At 39.6% G+C, this 23975-nt stretch overlaps 2 protein-coding genes across 2 annotated transcripts; both read right to left on the bottom strand.

The window, feature by feature from the left end:
• Nucleotides 1-447: 447 nt before the first annotated feature.
• LOC128610608 (DIS3-like exonuclease 2) lies at nucleotides 448-3967 on the bottom strand. The gene is made up of 5 exons (XM_053630025.1): nucleotides 3815-3967; nucleotides 3380-3510; nucleotides 3150-3254; nucleotides 2823-2927; nucleotides 448-2089 (listed from the first exon to the last, which is right to left on the bottom strand). Exons 1-5 carry the CDS (start codon nucleotides 3951-3953, stop codon nucleotides 1988-1990), a joined length of 582 nt encoding a protein of 193 aa, XP_053486000.1. The 5' UTR covers nucleotides 3954-3967; the 3' UTR covers nucleotides 448-1987.
• Nucleotides 3968-10434: 6467 nt separating this feature from the next.
• LOC128610604 (uncharacterized) lies at nucleotides 10435-23764 on the bottom strand. The gene is made up of 6 exons (XM_053630022.1): nucleotides 23492-23764; nucleotides 19228-19315; nucleotides 13351-13647; nucleotides 12949-13242; nucleotides 11582-11692; nucleotides 10435-11027 (listed from the first exon to the last, which is right to left on the bottom strand). Exons 2-5 carry the CDS (start codon nucleotides 19286-19288, stop codon nucleotides 11598-11600), a joined length of 747 nt encoding a protein of 248 aa, XP_053485997.1. The 5' UTR covers nucleotides 19289-19315; nucleotides 23492-23764; the 3' UTR covers nucleotides 10435-11027; nucleotides 11582-11597.
• Nucleotides 23765-23975: the final 211 nt, after the last annotated feature.

Genomic DNA, 23975 nt, shown 5'->3' with positions numbered 1-23975 from the left:
ACAGCTGGAGTAAACATGTTCAATCTTACAGTGTTGATATTCCAGCTCTCTACTCACTTTCTGGAAACAGCTGAGTTCATGTTATACACTCTACTGATTTAATGTTCAATATTAACATTTAAAACAATTCTGATCTGATCAGTGATCACATTCAGCAGTAAAACCTCAGGTCCAGAGGCAGGGCCGGTCTACAGGAAGAGTGTTGAAGTGGAATTGTACATCTACACTGGAACAGAGTCACTCTGAAACAGCACAGCTGTAAAAACCAGCAGCTGGTCGCAGCAGTAGACGGTAAACTCCATCATAGTCTGGTGTGAACAGTAATGACCGCTACGTTTGAGCTCACCAAATACTAAAATATTAACAGTCCCACCAAGTAGCATACCTAAAACCCTCCCCCTTCCCCCTAGTAATGCAGCGTCTGCCCTAAACAAAACTGCTCACTAATTCTGTAAAAAGCACAGGTTTACTGACTATAAATACATTTTTATTTTTATTTTGTACAGAGTGTAATGATTTGTTTATGTGGGAGATATTTTTGTGCTCTCTGATCACCAGTCATGGCCATCTCGGTCAGATCGGAGTTTATTGACATTAAAAACATTAAAACATTAAAAAAAATATCTAAAACATTTGCTTTTACCAACAGAAAAGAGTTCACCTTATCGTCCGGGATATCTCGAGTTTAAATCCCGACACTGCTACAGATCTTCATGGCCAGGAGCACAAGAGAGCTCAATTGGCAGTGTTCTCTGGGTGGGAGGGGCATAATCGCTCTCTCCTGGCAATCACAATGACATTAGCCTATTATAGCGCTTTCCTACAAGTTTGATCCTGTGATTTTGTGCTTATTTATCCTAAATCTTATTTGGTATAAATAATGTACATCTATCTATCCATCTCTCCATCTATCAATCCATCTATCTAACCTTATGTTGGTCAGTGCTTGAAAATTTCCAAATTAGCGTTTTTCACTTGAGAAGGCAGATCAGAAATCTGCATCTATACCATCGTGGACATTTACTGCTATAATAATAAACTTAAATTACACTGTAACAGGTGACTTTATTGCCATTTATAGTACATGTATCTCCTCAGTGTGGTCGTGTTTATCTACCGCACTCTAGAATAAAGACCTCAGCGGCAGGTATATTAAAGTGAACAGTGCCCACTACTGGCCTGACTGTGACATTACACACTGTTTCCATCAGTTACACACTTCACTACAGTGAGTTCATTAACTCAGAACACCACAAATGTTTTCCTGAATGGAAATAATTTAATTCTCCTCAGTGACAGGACATTAAACAACAAAAATTAAAACTCTTTAAAATTAAAATAAAAATGCACAGTGACCGTTAGGCAGTAATGAAAACAGCAGAGACGTCACACGTGCAGTGGAAAAAATCGACACAAACCTGTGTTAAAAAAATAAAAATTAAACTCCTCCCACTGGGAGAACCGAATCGTCGTACCACTGCAGGTTTCATTTCCGTTATAAACCTCGGACACAGTTTTACGTGCAGCTTTAGAATTCATATTAAAAACTGGAAACTGTAGCTGAGGTTTATAATGGAAACGAATCCTGCAGTGGGATTTGAAATGGAGTTAAATAAAATAACAGGTGATTACAGTAAACTAACCGCACTGTGGGATTGTGGGTAATCACCTGTGTAAAAATGACCACACACACGTTTAAATAAAAATATGACACGTGGTTAGCACTGGTTTAAGCTCAGACACAACAGCAAAATAATTATTAGTGCCATCGAGTCACACAAGAACACGTCACACTTAAGAGTTTCCTATCTTCAATTTATAAACTATAACTTTTTTAAAAATGAGTTGAAGTAAAAGTGCAATCGTTAATGATGTTAATCACACTGCTAATCAGAGATATTATTAACCACGTGTTAAACACATATGACACACGCCATGTGAAATACTTCTGACCTCAGAACCATGAGAATATTAAATGTGTGTGTGTTCAGAACTGGGTGTGTGTGGGACTCCTCAGTACTGCAGTGTATTTGAGAGGACCTTCAGCAGCAGTCAGCAGCACATCCACCACGGAAAACAAGGAGATCTCCTACACACACACACACACACACACACACACACACACACACACATATATATTATCATTAAAATAGCGATAAACGGGGTCCAAGCACCACACTATAGTATCGATATTACAGCTGTAGCTCTAAATGTCTGATTTCCTGTAGAATACATTCACAACATTGTTCACACCACAGGACCTTCTACTCTGAACACGCATGTCTCATGGAACAAGTATAGAATGCTGTGCATAAGTATTCACCCCCATGTCCTTTTTCCACGTGTTGCAGTGTTAGATTCTGGAACTGAAATGGGCTTAACTGGGATTTTATGTTATGGATGCACACACAATATCCCATAATATAATATTAGCGTTCAAATATTATAAAAACAGCTGAGAGTGCATAAATTTTCATTACTGTAAAACCCCTTAAACTGGTTCCAGGTCAGTTTCTATCAGAAGTCCGATAACTAGCTGTATTTTAGTCGCTCTGTGTGTAATTAAAGCGTGACGTGTAAAGCGTCTCAGTATAAATACACTTGTTCCTGGAAGAACCCAGAGTCTGTTAGAGAACCTGAACAGACAGTATTATAAAGACCAAGGAGCCATTAAAACAAGTCCGGGACAAAGTTCTGTAAAAATATTGACCATGAGCAGAGCGATGTTAAATCTGTTATTAAAGAATGTGACACAAGTGCAGCTCTGCATAGAGGACACCGTCCACCAAACCTCAGTGAGCGGTTAAGTGATGATGTCATACCTGTGTAATGCTTTCATCTTCCAGCTCGTTAGGTGTCCAAACCAGGGTCATCTCAGGCCGTTTACCGACTTTACGGAAATTAAACGACTGCAGACCCTCAATGGCCTGAAACACAGAATAATTAATTTAAGTTTTTTTTAACATGTAAAACAACAATCTCATAATTATTCTAATATAAATATGGAGAAAAAATACACAATATGAAAATATTCAATAAACCATACTTTAGTTTTGTTTATTTTTAGTATTAAAAGTAAATAATACAGATAAATTCATCTGTGCTGCTGAGTGTATGTGTGTGTGTGTGTGTGTGAGAGAGAGACTGACATTACAGTAGATCCTCTTCTGAACCCCATAGTCCAGCACCAACACATCAAAGGATTTATCCAGCATCCCCATCACCATCGCCTTCGATTCCAGAGGCCCACACTCCTACACACACACACACACACACCAAATGTGACAGCAGAAATGGCAGCTATGAGGAACAGTCCATATGTGATCGTGTATGATGTGTGATAGCACCATGTACCGCTGTGTGCGTGTGTGTGTGTTACCCTGACGAAGATACTGAAGAACAGCTCGGTGCTCATCTCCTGAACCCTCTTGGATGCAGTCTTCTTATCGTTACAGTGGGTGGCCTGCTTCTGCACTTCATCTTGGGCGAGATGCACACGAGGTCCACACTCTGTCTCACACACACACACACACACACACACACACACACACTTTGTGAAGATCTTTAGGTTGACAAATGCAGGTGAAGCAAATAAGGAAATATTCTGAAATGTAAGTGAATCACTCAATGATTCATTTACAAATGCAAGTGATTCACTGGTGGAGTCGAATGTTAGGGAATGAATCAAGGAGTCGTTTAACAATCGTTTAACAACTGATTCATTCAAGGAGTTATTTACAAATGTAAGTAAATTGCTCATGGATTTGTTATGGTATGGGTGAACATCTGGGGTGTGTGTGTGTGTGTGTCTCACTAAGTGAGGCGGCCAGCAGGCGGTGGACGATGACATCAGCGTAGCGGCGGATTGGAGAGGTGAAGTGTGTGTAGAGTGGCACGTTCAGAGCGTAGTGATGGAACAACTTCTCTTGTTCAGTTAAAAAGCCACCAAACATTACAAATAAACCCATTTTAAGTCAATATATGCACTGTATAGTGACTAGAGAATGTGGATTGGGACACGCCCACACTGCACAAGGTGTTTTCACACCTGCATGAGCCATTAACCAACTGTGGTGTGTGAGATCACAAAACAAATCAGTGCTGAACACAGGGACCCCAAAACAGACACAAATGCCATTTTTTGGCTACCGGCGAGAAGACGAGAGTAACATTAAGGAGAAGACAGTAGAAGCTAGAAGTATCTACAATTGGTCCAAGTGGGTGTCAATCAAGTTAGACTGCCCGATTAAAATTTAGGAGGCGGGTTGTTCAGCTAGCCAAAGCAGATTAGCTTTTTTTAGATGGTGTCTCAGTTCAGTTTATGGCTAATTACTAAATTCCAGAGGGGTGTGATACCAAAACACTTAATGCATTTTGAAGAGGACATTTGTGACTAAATATGGAACTTTGCATTTGTTTTCTTCAATAAAGCTGATGGACTTTATACCGATGGAAATGTGCATGATTTATAAAACCGCGAGTGAACTGGATTTTCGTCTATGTAGGTAATGTAAGGTAGTAAACGTTTATACAAGTCCGATCTTTGGTTTAAATGTTATAATTTTATTGTGGCAGTTGTATACGGTGTTTTACTGTCAAAAAAGCTTTACTCCTGCTCTCCGATTTATCGCTGTCTCAGTGTTTTCATGGAGAGGTGTGAATTGTTTGCCCAGCAGGGAGCTCAAACTCCGCCCCTTTCCCATCCCCCTGCTCACTAGCAGTTAAGCACACAGTCATGAAACTGCACACACAGAAAGCCACCAGTGTCCTGATTAATCTTATACCAGAACTGCGGCGATAAAATAATTCTTTTATTTATACTAATTGAAAATGTCCGATAAGTCGTTTTCCATTCCGCCGGCGGAATGAACGCTAGTGTCGGGGCGAAAGGGGTTAAATAAGCTGATCAACTGCCATGCATTTTCTGTCTCTTGAAAAGACTTATTTTCATAGTGTGCTGTGTGTTTTGTTTTGTCTATCTGTCTGACCCCTGCACCAGTAGAAACTGTCCACGCACTGCTGTTATCAATGTGTACAGTGTGTATAAATACTACTGGTTTGCATGAATAAACTGGGATGTCTATTTGAGCATGCATGTGTTAGTGTGTGTTCATTTAGGCTCCCCAGATCGATCTGAAACGCTCTGAGGAGAACCACACTTTCTAAGCACAGAACTAAAAGTTAATAGAAGTAATGGTAAAAAAGGCTGGAAGGCATGACGGAAGATCTGAAAGGCATAATCTGAGATTCCTGAGATACATGGAAATCTAACAGTTACAAAGCCATTTCAAAGTTTCTGGGACTCCAGAGAACCACAGAGAGACATTATCTCCAAATGGAAAAACTTGGCACAGTAGTGAATCTTCCCAGAAGTGTCCGACCTTCCAAAATCCCTCCAAGAGCACAGCGACGACTCATCCAGTAAGTCACAAAAGAGCCAAGGAGAACATCAAAGGTCCTACAGGCCTCTCTTGGATCAATAAAGGTCACTGTTCATGACTCCACTATCAGAAAGACACTGGGCAAAAATGACATCCATGGAAGTGTGGCGAGGTGAAAACCACTGCTAACCCAGAAGAACATTAATGCTCATCTGAATTTCACCAAAACACTCCTTGATGATCCTCAAACCTTTTGGGAGAATGTTCTGTGGACTGATGAGTGGAAAGTGGAACTGTCTGGAAGACAGGAGTCCTGTTACATCTGGCGTAAACCAAACACAGAATTCCACAAAAAGAACATCATACCTATGGTCAAGCATGGTGGAGGAAGTGTGATGGTGTGGGGATGCTTTACTGCTTCAGGGTCTGGACAACTTGCAGTAACTGAGGGGAAATATGAATTCTGCTCTCTACCAGAAAATCCTAAAGGAGAATGTCCGGTCTTCAGTCTGTAAGTTGAAACTAGAGCGCGACTGGATTATGCAGCAAGACAATGATCCAAAGTGTAGGAGTAAATCCTAGTCTTAGAAATAAGTGAAAGTCTGATCTCCAGTTATCGGAAGAGTTTGGTTGCGGTTATTGCGCCTAAAGTGGCACAACCAGATTTTAAGTTTAAGGGAGCAATTAGTTTTTCACACGGGTGATAGGTGTTGGACAACTTTTTTTTGCTTCAATAAAATAAAATAAAAATTGCGTGGCTGTGGCTCAGGTGGTAGAGCGGGTTGTCCACTAATCATTGTGCTGGTGGTTTGATTCCCGGACAACATGACTCCACATGCTGAAGTGTCCTTGGGCAAGACACTGAACCCCAAGTTTCTCCCGGTGTGTGTGTGTGTGTGAATGAGAAACAGTGTAAAGCACTTTGTAGAACTGTTTATAAAAGACCTATATAAGTGTAGACCATTTACCAATAAAGATGAATAAATATATAAAAACACTATTGTGTGTTTACTAAGGTTTCCTGTTTGGTACTGTATTTATGTATTTATGTTGTATTTCTATTAAAGATCTAAAACTATTTAGTACAAATCCAGAAGAAATACTTTTTCACAGCACTGTACGACTGAAAACAGGCTCTCATATTCATTGATTATCATTTACATCATTTGAATGATTTAAAACATGAAGGCTGATTGTAACACCAGCTGAAGTGAAAATATCCTGCAGATCCTCTTCTATTATAATCCCCGCCCCCTCACTGTGCTCCTCCTCCCTTCACTTTTCCATGTGGAAACCTCCACCTGCAGTCAGAGGATAATTCATAATACAACACTGTAGATGAGGAGAGGTAACTACCAGGCTAACACTTATCACGGTGTTAATGAGTAGTGTGGAAATTTGTATTTAGTTGAAGGAGGATATCTGGTTTTCCACATCTAATTTACTTGGCACAGATGTGATCGATAACATTAGCTTAACTGCTAAAAGAATGTGTTTTTATCTCTGCTAATTTGGCATTCTGCCACAAACCATGTGACTTAGCCATCATCAGTGAAAACCTTTTAAAGTGATTTGTTCATTTAGGGGGTAGTTAGTTGGTTTACTCTCGAAAATGCTAGTCGTGGATTCAAGGTTTTTTTTTAATAGATTTGAAAAAAATTGTGTTAGCTGTTCTGTTAAAAGAAGTGATCTACTTGGGTTAGTTTTATTTATCCAGATGGATGTATGAACATATTTCATTCCCAGAGGTGTCAGAGGGAGAGAAGAGCATCACCAGTCAGGTGAGGGGAAGCAGACAGCAGGGACACACGTTGCAGTTCAACCATCTACAATTTCACTGCAGAATTTCATTTCACTACCAAATAAATCTTCTATAGCCTGGACACTACTCTACAATCACAAGATCAACAAATTACCCAGATATGGTAAAATGTCAAAGCAGCCTTACAGTAATGTTTATTACATAATATAATTAAATAAATAATTAAATACATACATACATACGTATTATTCCCAAAGTCAGAAATGAACACTTTGGTGCTGTTTCTGTAATAAATTCTTCCCGGGGGCATGCCCCGGATCCCTCTAGAAATTTCTACATACTTTTGTTCTTGGCATGCCCAGTGTTCAAACCTCTAGTAACGCCCCTGACATACAGATCTCCTGATGATTCCAACTTCAAGACTTAATGTTTTATGATTACAACATCGAGGAAACTTTCTCACTTTGACCCCCTGAACTCTGGAATTAAATCCTGATGAAATGAAGGTAATGAAATGAATCCTGAAACATGTTTAATAGAGGTTTGGAAGACTGTAAGAGGAACTAGCTGAGTCCAGTGTGAGCAGTGAGACTGAAATCACACTCACCTGTGATGAACATGAAGATGATTAAAAGCAGGACATGGTGAGGAACCCTGCAGGACTCCATGTCTGAGACACAACACCATCAGCAGCACTGCACAGGTGAGAACAGGTGAGGAATTAACCAGGTACCAATTACCTGGGCTGAAATATAATATAGACAGGTAATAGTCAACAGAATAACAATGCCTAAAACACGCCACACACACGTTTTTGAAATGTATGTTCTGGAAAATGGTGTTCTCTATGTTCTGTCTGATGGTGTCAAAGGACTTGTTGTGTTCACGATCTCTCATTTTACATCTTGCACACACCATACCTTTGTCAGGACACGTAGCATACCAGAAAATATACCATAGAATCAGTTCCCGTTTTTACATTACATTACATTTTTCCCGTTCAGACATTAGACGGTAATACTCCTCACCTCAGGAACACAGACTGTTTAGTTGATGTCCAAAACACTGAAGCGGTGCCCATTTGTTGATTGAAGTGACTTTTATCATGTTTGAAGCGCTATCAGTTGTGATGCATACTCGTCTGTCTTTACTCAGCCCCCAGGAGGTGAATGCTTCAATCGTTCCGGGGGCAATAACTTCACCTGTATGGTCTTCAGGAAAGGAAGCCGTTTGGAGGCATTTGCTCTGAAGATTCGAGTCTATGTCTGTAAAGTGAATAGTGAGGCTCATATAAGGCTCAGACGTGCGACTAGACCACATATCAGAAGTAGTGGCAAAGAATGGCACCATTTGCAGCTGCCATCTACCGTCTCCCTACACTACACAGCCGAGGAAGTACAGTCAGTGCGAAATGTTTCCGAACTGGTAGCTCGTATCTGGGGTCAAGGACTCTGATCAGCTTCTTGAATCCCTCATTTTCAACAGTGCTAATGGGAAGCATGTCTTTTGCAATGCAATATGCATCTGCATTTATGATGTCTTCGGGTCTTTTCGTTTTTTTGTCATAAGACACGGTGCTCAAAAATGATGCTACGATGGTTTGCTGCTGTGTAGTCACACTGAATACCAGCCTGGTGCTTGTAGATGGTCTCCTTCCACTAACAATGCTAGTTTGTACCTGTAATTTTTTACTTTCTGCGTGTTCTAACAGGTGATGTTTGAAATGGTGAAATAGGTTCGTGGTGTCGGCTGTCTTTGCTGGCACGGACCTGCGGCACAGTTTGCAGTGCACACTGCTGTTTTACATCTGATTTGGCTAAAAAGCATAAATATCTCCAAATTACATTTTCTATCAACGATGTCATTGTCCTTCGAGCTGGTCGTTAGCAGCTCTACATTTGCTTCAGTGTCGCTCATTTCTCCACTCCACATTAGCTGCAACACGCACTCGCGCAGTATTTTGTGCTCATGCACATATCATGCACGGTGCATGAACATATATCGAACATTTATCGAACTTTTATTAAAATTATATTAAAGAAAATTCTATTGTGATAATTATCTTTAGCGAATTATCGCCCACCATTACTTCAACATGAATGCCAGGATCCACCATATATGGTAAATAAGTTAAAGGTGCAAGTTTTAGTGGAAGACATGGAAAATGTTGAAAAGTCTAAGGTGATGAAATACACTGACAATGAACTAGAGCTGTTGTTGCACAAAATAACCCCAAAATGTGTTAAATCCGCACTTTTATGAGTGGAAGATCCAGAAAGGAATGGGGACAGTAGCTATTAGCTCAGTTTAGTGGACTGATAAATGATCAGTGATCCTTTTAGTGATATTTATCCCACCACTCCTGGCTCTGACTCCACATCCACACACACCTCCATACTGATGCCATTGCTGCACAAAATGCAATCATTAAAATTTTTGCCTTTTTTCTACTCATCCTCTTCCTCCTTATCGAGTGCTCATGGATTTGCTGGCTTCCTCTGCACATCACCTTATAAATGTAAGCACCTAACGCATAAATACTGACTGCAGTGGCCTCCATGTTTATTTCCATAGGACAGCGCGCTGTGTGTGATGCATCATCATATTGTTCTTTTGCACATGCGGGTCAGTTCAGGACCATGGTCAGTTCACACTGGAATCTGATATCGACCACATTTATAAAAAACAATATTAACAGCCTGTCATATATCAAGGAGGTAACTCTGGACTTCAGTTCCCATCAGCCACTGAACTGTACAATATGTCACATGACCACGTGCACCTGGACCACGTTTCTGTTAACGAGTACACTTACATATAGCCATTGTTTGTACAATGCTTCCCTGTCTTACGTTTTTCTTAGACTACCGTGTTCCATTTTACCGTGTTTTGGTCTTGTTAGTTTATGTGTAGTCTGTACCACAGTGTTTTGCATCAGTCCAAGTATCCTTTGTGTTTCGGTTGGTTTATATAATAAAACAGTGTAAATCTGCGATTGCTTCCGCATCTACCTTTGAAACGTGACACAGCCTATTATAGTGTCTATCAAAGAATCTTATCCAGAGAGAGTCATACCTCCAAGAACCGAAAACCCACTGGAGTAATGGAGGAGAAATTCTGCTTCTTTTACAGATGGAATAATGAAGCAGCTGAAGATTTAATCTACATTTGAATAAAGACAGAATAAAATATAACATTACATTAAAGGATAAATCTTTTAAATATTTTCTGATGTTCCTGGTAAAAAGCCCCAACAAATATTATTTTCCTAAAGAAAAACATACAAGTATATTTGTGTTTTTCTGCATTTATTTGTAATTTCTGTATTCTTTGGATTTATACAAACACATCTGATATTCTACATCACATCAACTGCAGAAAGTAATAAACAAGCAAATGTTAGAACGTAAATAGCTGATTATCAGCTAAACACAAACATGAGCACATACTAGAGGTGGGAAATATGACAAGAATACAATAGTGTGCTATTTAACAGCATTTCTGCAATATACAACATGCAGCAGGATGTGAAGGTTTGGTAGGAAAAACAGAAAAAAATTAATTGTATTTAAAAAAAAATTATATTTAAAAATAAACATTTCAAGTTGATAATACTTTTATAAAATGTCTAAAAAATGGCAATGAAAAGTATAAATCTTTTTTTTTCAAAGAAAATTTGTGTAATATGAAATATTAAAAACAGTAGAATATAAAACATGAACTCAGCTGTTTCCAGAAAGTGAGTAGAGAGCTGGAATATCAACACTGTAAGACTGAACGTGTTTACTCCAGTCCTGCGCTGTCTCAGATTAATCCTGCTGTAGACCTTCATCTTCATCATTACGGTTATTCCGTGTTGTTTCTGAGCTCATCTCTCTGTTCCTCTGTACAAGTTAACACACACACACACACACACACACACACACACACACACAGAAAGTCATTAATCACTATTAATAATGATTACACACTATTGACCAGCTCCACATGCCCACTCTCAGTAACTTCATCACATCTCCTCCAAGCCTGGTGAATAAAATTCAGTTTAAAGTGTTTATTTATAAAGAAAGTGTAGAGGATTTCCTTCTCAGTGTGAGACTGGAGGAATTCACTTTTAAAGAGTCAGAGCAGAGTATGTAATGCTGAGTGTTCAGATAAATATTTTAAACTATGAATAATCTGATGTTTAAAGGGTGAAGTGTTCTCTCTCAGTGATCATGTGACATTACTGAATAAAATGTGGAACTATTCTGACAGTAAAAGTGTCATTTATAGGTGATAATTATATTTCTGTTGTGGAAGTGTCCACGCAGTGACTGAGTGGCGTCTAATCAGGGGGATGTGCTGGGGATTTTATTCTGTTTACAGCACAGTCATGTGATCTGTGATGTCACAGTCATGTGGTCTCTGATGTCACAGTCATGCATCGGGTACTTACAGGTTTCCCCTCGTTTTCACAACAAGCACAACAACCAGTGCACCACCAGCACTATCAGGACAATCGTCCACACTGGTCTAGCGCTCTCCTGCTGTCTGTTCGGATGCATCTCTACACACACACACACACACACACACACACACACACACACACACACAGAACACTCACGTGAGTGTTCTAATTGTTTGTTACAGGTGTTATTATCAGTAAATCATGATAAGACTACACTGAAGGTTAAATAACAGAACTGTATTGTCATCATTTTGACGTCTTGAGCCCTTTAATCACTTCCTGTCATTTGATGTCATTTCCTCCTGCTGTGACCAACAAACGTATCTAAACTGCACAATTCAGAGCAGAAATGATGAATTGGTGAGTAATATTCTTCACTTGCTCACCGGGGGAACAGGAACAGCTCTGGATTATTAATTTTTAATAGGAAACTTTATATAGTTTTATTTGTGTATACTACTTTTTTGTTTAACCATGATCAAATAGGTTTTTAAATATTTCAAATGATATTTTATGTTAAATTATTTGTGAAGCTGGAATCATTTGAAGGAGTGTTTTGAATTCTCTGATGTCACCAGACACTGTCAGGAAGCCCCGCCCCCTTCCCCAGATCCTCCCACCCAGGTGCCGCGGGAGCAAAGGGGGCAAGCTGGCATTTGTCCCGGCACTTTTGAAACTACTGGAGCGGTGACCAGCACTTCAGGTAAAAACAGACAGGTCTGAAAGAAACCAATCAAAGCTTCAGTTCAGCTGGGGGGCGGGACATTTCTCCTAAAATGGATCTCCTATGAGCAATAAAGGGTTAACCGCACTTCACTGACACTTAATAATCGTGTGTTGAATCAGTATCTCTAATATTTCAATATCTGAAATGACATATGCACATATTCTGTATCGATTACAGGAACATTCCTCAAATGACATTATTCAAATAAAGTAAATAAGGCTTGCTGGAGGAATGATGAAGGAAACAGTTACTACAGCGACACACAGCCTACTGCGGAACGTGAACATGTCTTCGATTTTTAAAAGATGTTTTAGAATTAGTGCTATCTAACTTGAAGTGATTTTCTGTTGATATCAGCTGCCTGAGGCGTAAAATGCAAAATGAAGGGTGTGGAGTCGAAACAAACTACTCTGACGTTCATAAAAAGGTGTGTTGTGCCTGTTATTGTATTATAATCAGACCCTGGATCCATATAGCACTGAAAGCAGAATACACAGTTAGTCTGTATGTTTTTATACACAAATAACACATGTACATCTTCTCTAGGACAAAACTCTTGTCCCACAACTTTTAGAGTAATGGTGCCGCCCCCTGCTCACACACACACACAAACACACAGAACACGTACCTCTCACTGATACAGAGTAAATATGAAGATCTTCATTATTCCCTGTGTCTTCCACGGTGTAAGCACCACCATCAGTGGACTTTACTCCTTTCAGTGTAAGAACTGTGTTAGAGAGTGATGTTCTCGGTCTGTATTCATCTGTACAGTGTAGTGAGCTTCTATACACACTGCAGATCTCTTCACCATGTGGATCTGCTGAATCTTCACCCTTATAGATCACCTTCACTCCCTCTGACACGTGCAAATCCAGCTTCAGATCTTCACCAGTGTTTATCTGATCTGATGATGTCAACGCTGAGGAGAAAAAACACTGAAGATCTTAACTGGATGTAAATGTGATATAACACATTAAACCTAAATCAGTAAGAGTTTATAAGTTATAGAGCAGGTAAAGACACTTACGCTCGATACTGAGACGCACATCAATGTCTCTGCCATCACACCAACATGTGTATAAACCCCTCTTACTGTAATCAGCTGCAGTGATGGTGAGGTTGAGATCTCGCTTCGGGTACTGATCATGGGACATTTTAAATCCCTCCTTTAATGACCTGCAGGATGTCTGATCACACTCAGCCAATACATCTTTTGGGTTAGTGAACAGAGTCCATTTAACCGAACCAGAACATTCATATTTACAGGGCAGATCAGCAGTCTGATTAAACTTCACCCATACAGTAGTGAGAGCTGATACAGATACTGAAAGAGAGAAGCAGATAAACAGAATAAAATATAAATCTATACATGCACATATGATTAAATTAAAATCATGTTTATCATACACATTTCAGTATAAAGCATTCCTATAGAACCCTTTGTGTTTATAAAGAAAAAAAGATGCACATGTGACCTGGTTACTAGAAGACCATAAGAGACCAGAACCTGTCGTAAGAGAACTACAGATTCTTTCAGGAATCAGACGGATGTTAGCTAAAATGTTCTCCACTTATTATTATGGATTAGCACTAAAAGACAGCGAGTGCTGTTCAGATAAACGAACACTTTCAAACAGGGTAACTCTAGAAGATCCTCACGGCTCTCCGTCCTGTCAGTGACTAAATGATCAGCGGTGATCTAGCCTGCAGTGACCGGACACATACACACATCTCATACACACTCCCACTTCCTCGCTCTTAAATCATTACATTGTTTCTGGAGACAGCAGGTACTGAAAAGTACTGACACTTTCACACATCAATAAATCCAGGGAACATAAATAGACAAATTATAAAACCCTCCATCCTGACATGCTCCACCCCCTTTCCCCTGGTGACTGGTATTGATGTGGAATTAAAAATGTGCCTTTTTTTCATGCAGGATCAGAAAGCCTATCACATAGAATACCCCAGGACTAATCAGACCAGTTTCTTGGAATTAAATACATTTCTTACACTTCCCGGAATGTCCACCAGGTGGCGCATGGACTCAAGCGCTCTCATATTTGGAGCTCAGCTCATGAAACTCTCATAAGGAGTGCTCCCTTTCTTGCAAGGCTATAATTAATTATCATGAATATCATCATCATCATCCGTTTTTATTTATTTATTGGGAGAGTTGATAAAATGGAAATACTTGACATTGTTAATAGCCATAAGAATAAATATTCCACGTATTCTATAGAAATTGATGTCATTAGTAAAAAATATAAAATGTATAGTAAAACCATATACACATATCTGCAATCACTCTTTTCAAACAAGTATATTTCCAAGCAATATGAAAACAGTGATAGTCATTCCTATTAATAAAAGTGGAGATAAATATATTTTCTCCAATTATATACCAATTTCTCTGCTTTCCCTGTTCTCAAAAAATTTAGAGAAATTATTTGTACGCAGGAATGAAAATTTCATAGAAGAATACAATTTACTGAGCGAACATCAGTAAAGCTTCAGAGCAAATAGGTCGAACCTGCAAATCAATAACAAAGCTAAAATTAGGATCAACAATGATGAAACAGAAAGAGTGTATAAATATGAGGTAACACACAGGCCAGATTCCCTTTGTCATTTATAACAATGAGTAAGACCAAGGAATATAGTTGTGATGTGCGGCAAAAGGTTGTTGAGCTTCACACAATGGGAAGTGTCTATAAGAAAACAGCACAAGCATTGAAAATGCCCATTTCCACCAACAGGACAATAATTAAGAAGTTCCAGTCAACTGGAAATGTTATGAATCGACCTGGAATTGGATGTGTGTCTATATCGTCTCAACACACTGTGAAGAGGACGGTTCGAGTGGACGAAAAATCTCCAAGGATCACAGCTGGAGAATTGCAGAAGTTAGTTGTGTCTTGGGGTCAGAAAGTCTCCAAAACTACAATCTGAAGTCACCTACATCACCACAAGCTGTTTGGAAGGGTTTCAAGAAAAAAGCCTCTACTCTCATCCAAAAACAAACTCGAGTGTCTTCAGTGTGCAGACACTACTGGAACTTCAAATGGGATCGGGTTCTATGGTCAGATGAAGCCAAAATAGAGCTTTTTGGTGATAAACACCAGAGGTGGTTTTGGAGCACACAGAGAGGTAGCCGTATGGAAAAATACCTCATGCCTACGGTTAAATATGGAGGTGGATCTTTAATGTTTTGGGCTGTTTTTCTGCCAGAGGACCTGGACATTTTGTTAGGATACATGGCATCATGGACTCCATCAAATATCAACAGATATTAAATGAAAACCTGACTGCCTCTGCCAGAAAGATTCAAATGGGGCAAGCTTGGATCTTCCATCAGGACAATGATCCAAAACATCATCAAAATCATCACAGAAATGGTTTACTGACCACAAAATCAAGGTCCTGCCATGACCCTCCCAGTACCCTGACCTGAACCCCATAGAAAACCTGTGGGGTGAACTGAAGAGGAGAGTCCACCAGCGTGGACCTCGAAATGTGAAGGATCTGGAGAGGTTCTGTATGGAGGAACGCTCTCAGATCCCTCACCATGTATTCTCCAACCTCATCAGGTGTTATAGGAGAAGACTCAGAGCTGTTATCTTGGCAAAGGGAGGTAGCACAAAGTATTGATTAAAAGGGTGCCAATAATTGTTGCACACATATTTAACAAATTTTTTTTTTTATTATTATTTTTTTTTTATAAACCTGTCTGACAACACTGACCTCACATAATGCAAAGAAAATAAGTTGTAATACTAATGTTTTAATTTGGGAATAGTTCAGAAATCAATATTTGGTGGAATAACCCTAATTTTCAATCACAGCTTTCATGCGTCTTATGCTCTACACCAGTCTTTCACGTTGATGTGGGGTGACCTTATGCCACTCCTGGCACAGAAGTTCAAGCAGCTCGGCATTGTTTGATGGCTTGTGACCATCCATCTTCCGCTTGATCACATTCCAGAGGTTTTAATGGAGTGCAGGTCTGGAAATCGGGCTGGCCATGACAGGGTCTTGATCTGGTGGTGCTCAATCTACACTTTGATTGACCTGCCTGTGCGGCATGGAGCCAATCATCAGAGTTGGGAAAAATTGTCAGAGCAGAAAGAAGCAAGTTTCTTCTAGGACAACCTTGTAAATTGGCTTGATTCATGCATCCTTCACAAAGACAAATCTGCCAATTCCAGCCTTGCTGATGCACATCCAGATCATCACTGATCCTCCACCAAATGTCACAGTGGGTGCGAGACAATGTGGTTTGTAGGCCTCTCCAGGTCTCCGTCTAACCATTAGACAACCAGGTGGTGGGCAAACCTGAAAATCGGACTCATAAGAGAAGATGACCTTACTCCAGCCCTCTACAGTCCAATCCTTTTGAAACTTCAGTCTGGATCTTCTTTGCTTCTCATCCTCGCCGTGCACTTCACCCCAGCTTCCATTTGCCTTTCTTTTTGTAGGTCACTTGATGTAATCACATGGTTGTAGGATGTCATCATATGGTTGTAGGATGTCATCCTACGGAGTGACAATCGAAGGAGTTGGCCGTCACCCAAGTCAGTGGAGTGTCATTTTCTGCTGGTCTGTAGCTTTGTTGTCCCCAATGTCTGCTTGTTAACCTTGTTCTTATGAACCACCATCTTTGAAATTTTAAGGATGGAAGCAACCTCATACCTACTGCATTCCTCTGACAGTAAAGCCAGAATTTAATGCTTCTTTTCCTCACTCAAAACTTTCCTTTTCAACTCCTTTGGCATTGTCAATAGTTATTTTTGTATTCCAATTACTTTTGAAGTACTACTAGCATTGTCTTGGGGCGGCCGTGGCTCAGGTGGTAGAGCGGGTTGTCCACTAATCATAGGGTTGGCGGTTCGATTCCTGGTGCACGTGACTCCACATGCCGAAGTGTCCCTGGGCAAGACACTGAACCCCAAATTGCTCCCGATGGCTACCACTGGTGTGTGAGTGTGTGTGTGAGTGGGTGAATGAGACACAGTGTAAAGCGCTTTGGATAAAAGTGCCATATAAGTGCACCATTTACTGTCTTTGACATCCAGCTGGTCCTACTGTAAGAGGATAGTGATGACCACAGCAGTGGTTTTTCTTCAATAGAATGAGGTGTGCCTGTGTTGGAATTCAACAAACACTGGAATGTAGAGATGCTTTGCAGTGGTCTCTTAATTTTTTTTCCACAGCTGTAAGTGTTGACTGATGTGCATTTTGTCTGTATAGATTGCTGACAAGGAAAACCATCAGCAACAGACTGCAAAAAGAAATCCGTATGTTATCTCTCCTTTAACTAATACCTGACAAGAGATAGTACCACATACAATTCTGAGTGTTTATTTATTTATTTATTCGTTCATTCATTTTGGCTTCTACAGACTGTACTGATTGACCGTCGATGATCATCAACAATCAGGATCTTCAATTAGCAGATTTTGGCATTCATAAGAAGGCTGATTAAATTGGAATCAAGGGTTAGTTTGCTGGACCAAAATATGGATGAGAAGAATACAAATCTGCCCCATCTGCCAACAGGTGATCAGTCCTCATCCACAGCTGAGAGTCCTGTTGTTGTTCCACCAGGGACACCAACAATTTTGGCTACTCACAGTGATTGTGAGCAACAATTTGGAAGATGGTCATCTCCTCATCAGTGTGCCCAAGAAGAACATTCTCCACCAGACCACAGACACATTAGTGTCCACACTCTTAACCGACAATCCTTTGAAAGATCTGATCTGAGAAGGGTTTTTTTTGGCAGGCTCTGCATCTCAGGCAGACCGGTGGTTCACTTGCCGAAATTTTGTCATTTGACATGTATTGTGAGCCACCAGTTCAAAGATCTACATCAGCAGTTTCTCCTTTGCTCAACACTTCACCCCATTACTCTTCAGTAATGTCCCCATTATGTCTGAGACTGCCAGAAACCCTTAACATTTTTTTAAAATCACAACATCACGTTAACTGGTCACATTAACTCCTCCCGGGAGTGATTGTAACCGATGTGTGTATAAATCGAATGTCCCTAGAGAAAGAGAAAAAAAACTACACTTAGATTCAGTGGGACCAGACGAGAGACCCAGACCAGAACACTTTGCTGTGCTTTTGTTTAAGAATCTAATCCCACATAACATTTACCGGGACTGGGTAGGTTCCGTTAACTTTTATGTCCCTAAGGGGAAAAATGCTATACCTAACAACCTGCAGCAAACATTAACAGAGACAGTTGATAGGAAATTCCATGATCCCATTACACCCTGTGACTGGAAGGCAATAAGGTATCGCCTTAAACTTCTCCGTACCAGAAAACAGTGGTCAAATATCAGACACTTAGCTTTAAATAACATACTGTAACATGTAGATAAAGTGTGTGCTCCATCCGATATTATAAATGCCCCTTTACATTATTCATCCTGGTGCCAACAGCCGTGTCTCATGTTCACTACACCTTCAGAATCAGTGTTTGCTCAAAGAATGTGACACGACTGCCACCTAACGGTCTTATCCCACCAGCGCAGACTGAGTGACGTACCGCAGTGTACCACGGTGTACTGCAGGATCACGTTCTCTTTCTCACGCATTAGTAATGGCCACATCTGCACACTGCTGTTGTTCAGCCTGTATTTGCATATGGAACCTGATTGGTTCTTATATTTGATGACGCAGTAACTCTCTCCTGTAACTCAGGTTTGTTTCTTAAAAGAAATGATCAAAACCACTGCAGTAACAATTTTCTCACTTTGACCCCTGAACTCTGGAATGAAATCCTGAGGAAGTAAATGAAATGAATCCTGAAACATGTTTAATAGAGGTTTGGAAGACTGTAAGAGGAACTAGCTGAGTCCAGTGTGAGCAGTGAGACTGAAATCACACTCACCTGTGATGAACATCAGGATGAATAAAAGCAGGACATGGTGAGGAACCCTGCAGGACTCCATGTCTGAGACAAAACACCACCAGCAGCCCTGCACAGGTGAGAACAGGTGAGGAATTAACCAGGTACCTAATCACAATAACTTCAGTGGGAAATAAACTGAGAATTTCTACTACTGATAATAATAATAATAATAATAATAATAATAATCTATGAAAAGCAGAGCTTATACATGTACAAACATTACACTCCCAAACAGAAGGAAAATGTTATGACCCCTTTAATATTTTGGTGTTAAAGACGACGTCTTTGAAATTAACCATCTACACTTTAAAAATAAAAATTGTAAATAAAATTATATATATATATATATATATATATATATATATATATATATATATATATATATATATATATATATTACACACACACACACACACACACACACACACACACACATACTTAATTTATATATATATATATTTTTTAAAAATCTTAAATGATTTTTTTTTCCTATTTGGCTTAATGCTTTAAACTTGATCGATTTTGCCCTTTATTTAATGTAAAAGCATACATATAAAAACTAACCCTGATGTGTGTTGGTTTTGTTACTTATTTATTTAAAATGATCATTGTGTAGAACTTTAAACTGCGTTGGCCGTGTAGTTTATTGGCACTATAACCGCCAAGTGTGTAAAATCCACCTTGAACTAACCACTAACTATTTCTTTATTGGAGTCCAAGTTCAAAATAAAACTCTATGAACAGCTCCATTGTGAAGGTGTTATGTTTAAACCACTGCCTGCTACCAGCGAGAAATTAAACCAGAAGTACTGTAGCCACCTGCAACAAATTCAAGGTCGTGATGCTCACCTACAAGACCTTGTCTGGAACAGCACCCTCCTACCTCAACTCTCTCCTGAAGGCTTACGTTCCCTCTCGCAATCTGCGATCAATCAACGACCGACGCTTAGTAGTTCCTACTAAGTGTGTCTCAAGATCCCTTTCAAGAACCTTCACACTAACTGTTCCTCAGTGGTGGAATGAACTTCCAACCTCAATCTGGACCGCAGAATCTCTCACCATCTTCACAAAACACCTAAGGACCCACCTCTTCCATGAACACCTAACCAACCCATAAAAAATATATATATATATATATATATATATATATATAAATAAAAATTTACTCTGGCACTTACACCTCCACTCTGCGCACTTTGCTTCTTCTGGAACTCAATTAATGGATCTTGTATGGTAGCACTACTTGTATTGTTCTCTGCTTGATATATCGCTTTGCTTCTATTTCCTCATTGGTAAGTCGCTTTGGATAAAAGCATCTGCTAAATGAATAAATGTAAATGTTCGAACTCAACCATGGGGGAACACAAAGTTTTGCAAGAGAACGCAAAAAAAAGTTTCTCAGGGGAACGCAAAACCACAGAAATATAAATTTTCCTCCCATCTCATTTTTTTTTTCACCACAATATCCCCTCAGGGGCTCTGTTGTAAGTCGTATTTTGTGAATGTTAATTAAGTCATGAATGTGTGGACAGGAACGTGCAGAGAGTTCCTCAGGGGCTCGAATGTCAAAAAGGGCTAGATCACCAAAGAGCTAATTTTACTACTTTAACTACTTTACTAACTTTAATTTAACTCCATATTCTTATCACCCTGGTCGACGTTGTAAACAGACTGTGTGTGGTCACAATAATGAATACGAGAATGATACTACTAATATAAACTAAGGGCATTTTATTTTTACATTTATAGAAATAATTAGAACAAAAACTTTTAGTGGAGAGATGAATCCAAAGAATCTTTAAAAGAAAATTTAAACATGATGAAATAAATCAAAAAAGAACTACAGTATTACCATCCACAAATGTAGTGACACGCCCACTGTACATCTCTTACTGTAAAGTCTGTAAAACTATTAATCTCACAATTAAAAGTAAACTTGGCAGCAGCACTTTATTTCCAAAAAACTGCAGCACTGCTTGCTGAACTGGCTTTTTACTCTCAAAGCTTCTCATTCTTGCCTTATAAATTTCATTTTAAAAAGATAAATTGAGATTTTAATGATCTTATCAGAATTTCTTCATATCAGTTAGGCTGCAGGAATAAGTTTACCATATTAGATAACAAGGGGAAAGTTACTATATGTATATAGTATAACTATATTCACGATGTTGAAAAGTGGGTGATTATTATTCTGTGCTGAGACTCAGCAGCTCAGGCTGAACGGAGCAGATACTTTCAGTTTATAGAGCCGCTGAACGTTCTCCAACTGACCTGTGGGGGCAGTACCATAGGGGGCAAAGGGTAATCAGTGTATGGCCGAACAGAACACCAACTATCTCACCAGATATCACAGCAAGCCCAACTCTCTGTAAACATATAATGCCTTTTTTTTTGCAAATATCTTTCCCATATTAGCTCCCTTTCTTCACCCATGTTGATAAGGAAGCTTCCCTTTCTCTGCCTCCTTCTTCAGTTTTTCTTTCAATTTCTGCCATCTCTCTCTGTTAAGCATTGTGTCTTTACTGACTATATAATATGCATATAAAATAACAGGGTTACTTGCATGTCTGGAAATATAATGAACTTGAGTAACTAGTACTTACCAACACATTCCCTCTCAATCAGTTAGACAACTAGCGGTGATAAGCATCTAAAATACTGATAATATTAGGAAAAGTTTAGCTGGTGGTTTCAGCATACCTGCCTACCTGTTTCAGTATACTCATCTACCTGTTTCAGCATACCCGTCTACCTGTTTCAGCATACCCGTCTACCTGTTTCAGTATACCTGTTTCAGCATACCCGTCTACCTGTTTCAGTATACCCGTCTACCTGTTTCAGCATACCCGTCTACCTGTTTCAGTATACCCGTCTACCTGTTTCAGCATACCTGTTTCAGTATACCCGTCTACCTGTTTCAGCATACCTGTTTCAGTATACCCGTCTACCTGTTTCAGTATACCTGTTTCAGTATACCCGTCTACCTGTTTCAGCATACCCGTCTACCTGTTTCAGCATACCTGTTTCAGCATACCTGTTTCAGTATACCCGTTTCAGTATACCCGTCTACCTGTTTCAGTATACCTGTTTCAGCATACCCGTCTACCTGTTTCAGTATACCTGTCTACCTGTTTCAGTATACCCGTCTACCTGTTTCAGTATAGCCGTCTACCTGTTTTAGCATACCCGTCTAACCGTTTCAGCATACCTGTTTCAGCATAACTGTCTACCTGTTTCAGCATACCTGTTTCAGCATACCTGTCTACCTGTTTCAGCATGCCTGTTTCAGTATACCCGTTTCAGTATACCTGTTTCAGTATACCTGTCTACCTGTTTCAGTATACCCGTTTCAGTATACCTGTTTCAGTATACCTGTCTACCTGTTTCAGTATACCTGTTTCAGTATACCTGTCTACCTGTTTCAGTATACCTGTTTCAGTATACCCGTCTACCTGTTTCAGCATACCCGTCTACCTGTTTCAGCATACCTGTTTCAGCATACCTGTTTCAGTATACCCGTTTCAGTATACCCGTCTACCTGTTTCAGTATACCTGTTTCAGCATACCCGTCTACCTGTGTCAGCACACTTGCATGTGTGACTGTACATTATTCCCTTCAAATGCTGTTGAGCCCATTCGGTAGTGAAATACATGTCTAATTTACATACGATTTAATAGCTTATTTTAATAAATAACAAAAAATTAAAAGGTGTGCATCATACCTGACACCTAGCCGAACACTTTACAGTGGGTTATATGACTGTAAGTCATTCCCTTCAAATGTTATTGAAGTTATAAACGTGTTTAACAACGTCGTGTTTAACAACTTTAAAGACTGTCTCTTAATTTCCGCATACCTGCGAATATCGAACGTCACACCAACTTTATTCCAGTGTATCCCAGGCTGAAAAAAATCAATCTTCTTGGCTACAGCCCTGTTTCCTGGCCAGGTTACACCCAGTCTACTATGCTGTTTATCCTGAGACATCAACCTCACTACATTAAGGATATTTTCTCTAGTAAATACATCACCGTTTAAGAAGCCGGTATTTCTATACAGCAATGTACACAACTATTTACTGTCGGTGTTTTTTCTCCACAGCGGACATTTTACACAAACTCTTCACGACGAGTTTATTAAAAGTTCAGCTCTGTATTAACACATAAACTCATCTCAGTCGTTTAAACCGCGCTGTAATATTTATATAACATTAGTGTATTATAATATCTGTAATGAACTCACCGTGTGAAGGTTAAAAACTCTCTTTACTTCTACTCCACTCGGAGTTCAAACTTCTCCCTCCTTCCTTCCCGGTTCAGTGTGCAGGAGAAATGGAGGAGGAGGAGGAGAAGAAGAAGAAGAAGAAGAGGAGGAGGAGGAGGAGGAGAAGTGTAAAAACTACTGCGTTTTGCAGAAAGTTTCTCGGGTTTCATAGTAAATTTCCTTGAAAAGCAAAATAAAATATATTCAGTAGTTATTGTGAGTGGGATGTTGAGGAGTTTTAGTAACCTATCAGTTTTATTCAGGTGCGGACTGGCCATTGGGAAGTTCGGGAACGTTCCCGGTGTGCCAGTCTTATGAGGTCCTTTTTTCCTAACCCCGGCATGATATAGTTTATATACAGATATTCAGGAAATTCAGCAGGTCATCTCAGCTGCAGCGACACGGTTTCATCGTTTTATATATTAGCTGAACACAAACAATACAAATGAACAGACTGTGTTTG

Source organism: Ictalurus furcatus, chromosome 7 (assembly GCF_023375685.1).
Source record: "Ictalurus furcatus strain D&B chromosome 7, Billie_1.0, whole genome shotgun sequence".
NCBI lineage: Eukaryota > Metazoa > Chordata > Actinopteri > Siluriformes > Ictaluridae > Ictalurus > Ictalurus furcatus.
Note: the sequence above shows the minus strand (reverse complement) of the source record. Positions and strands in the feature narration are given on the sequence as shown.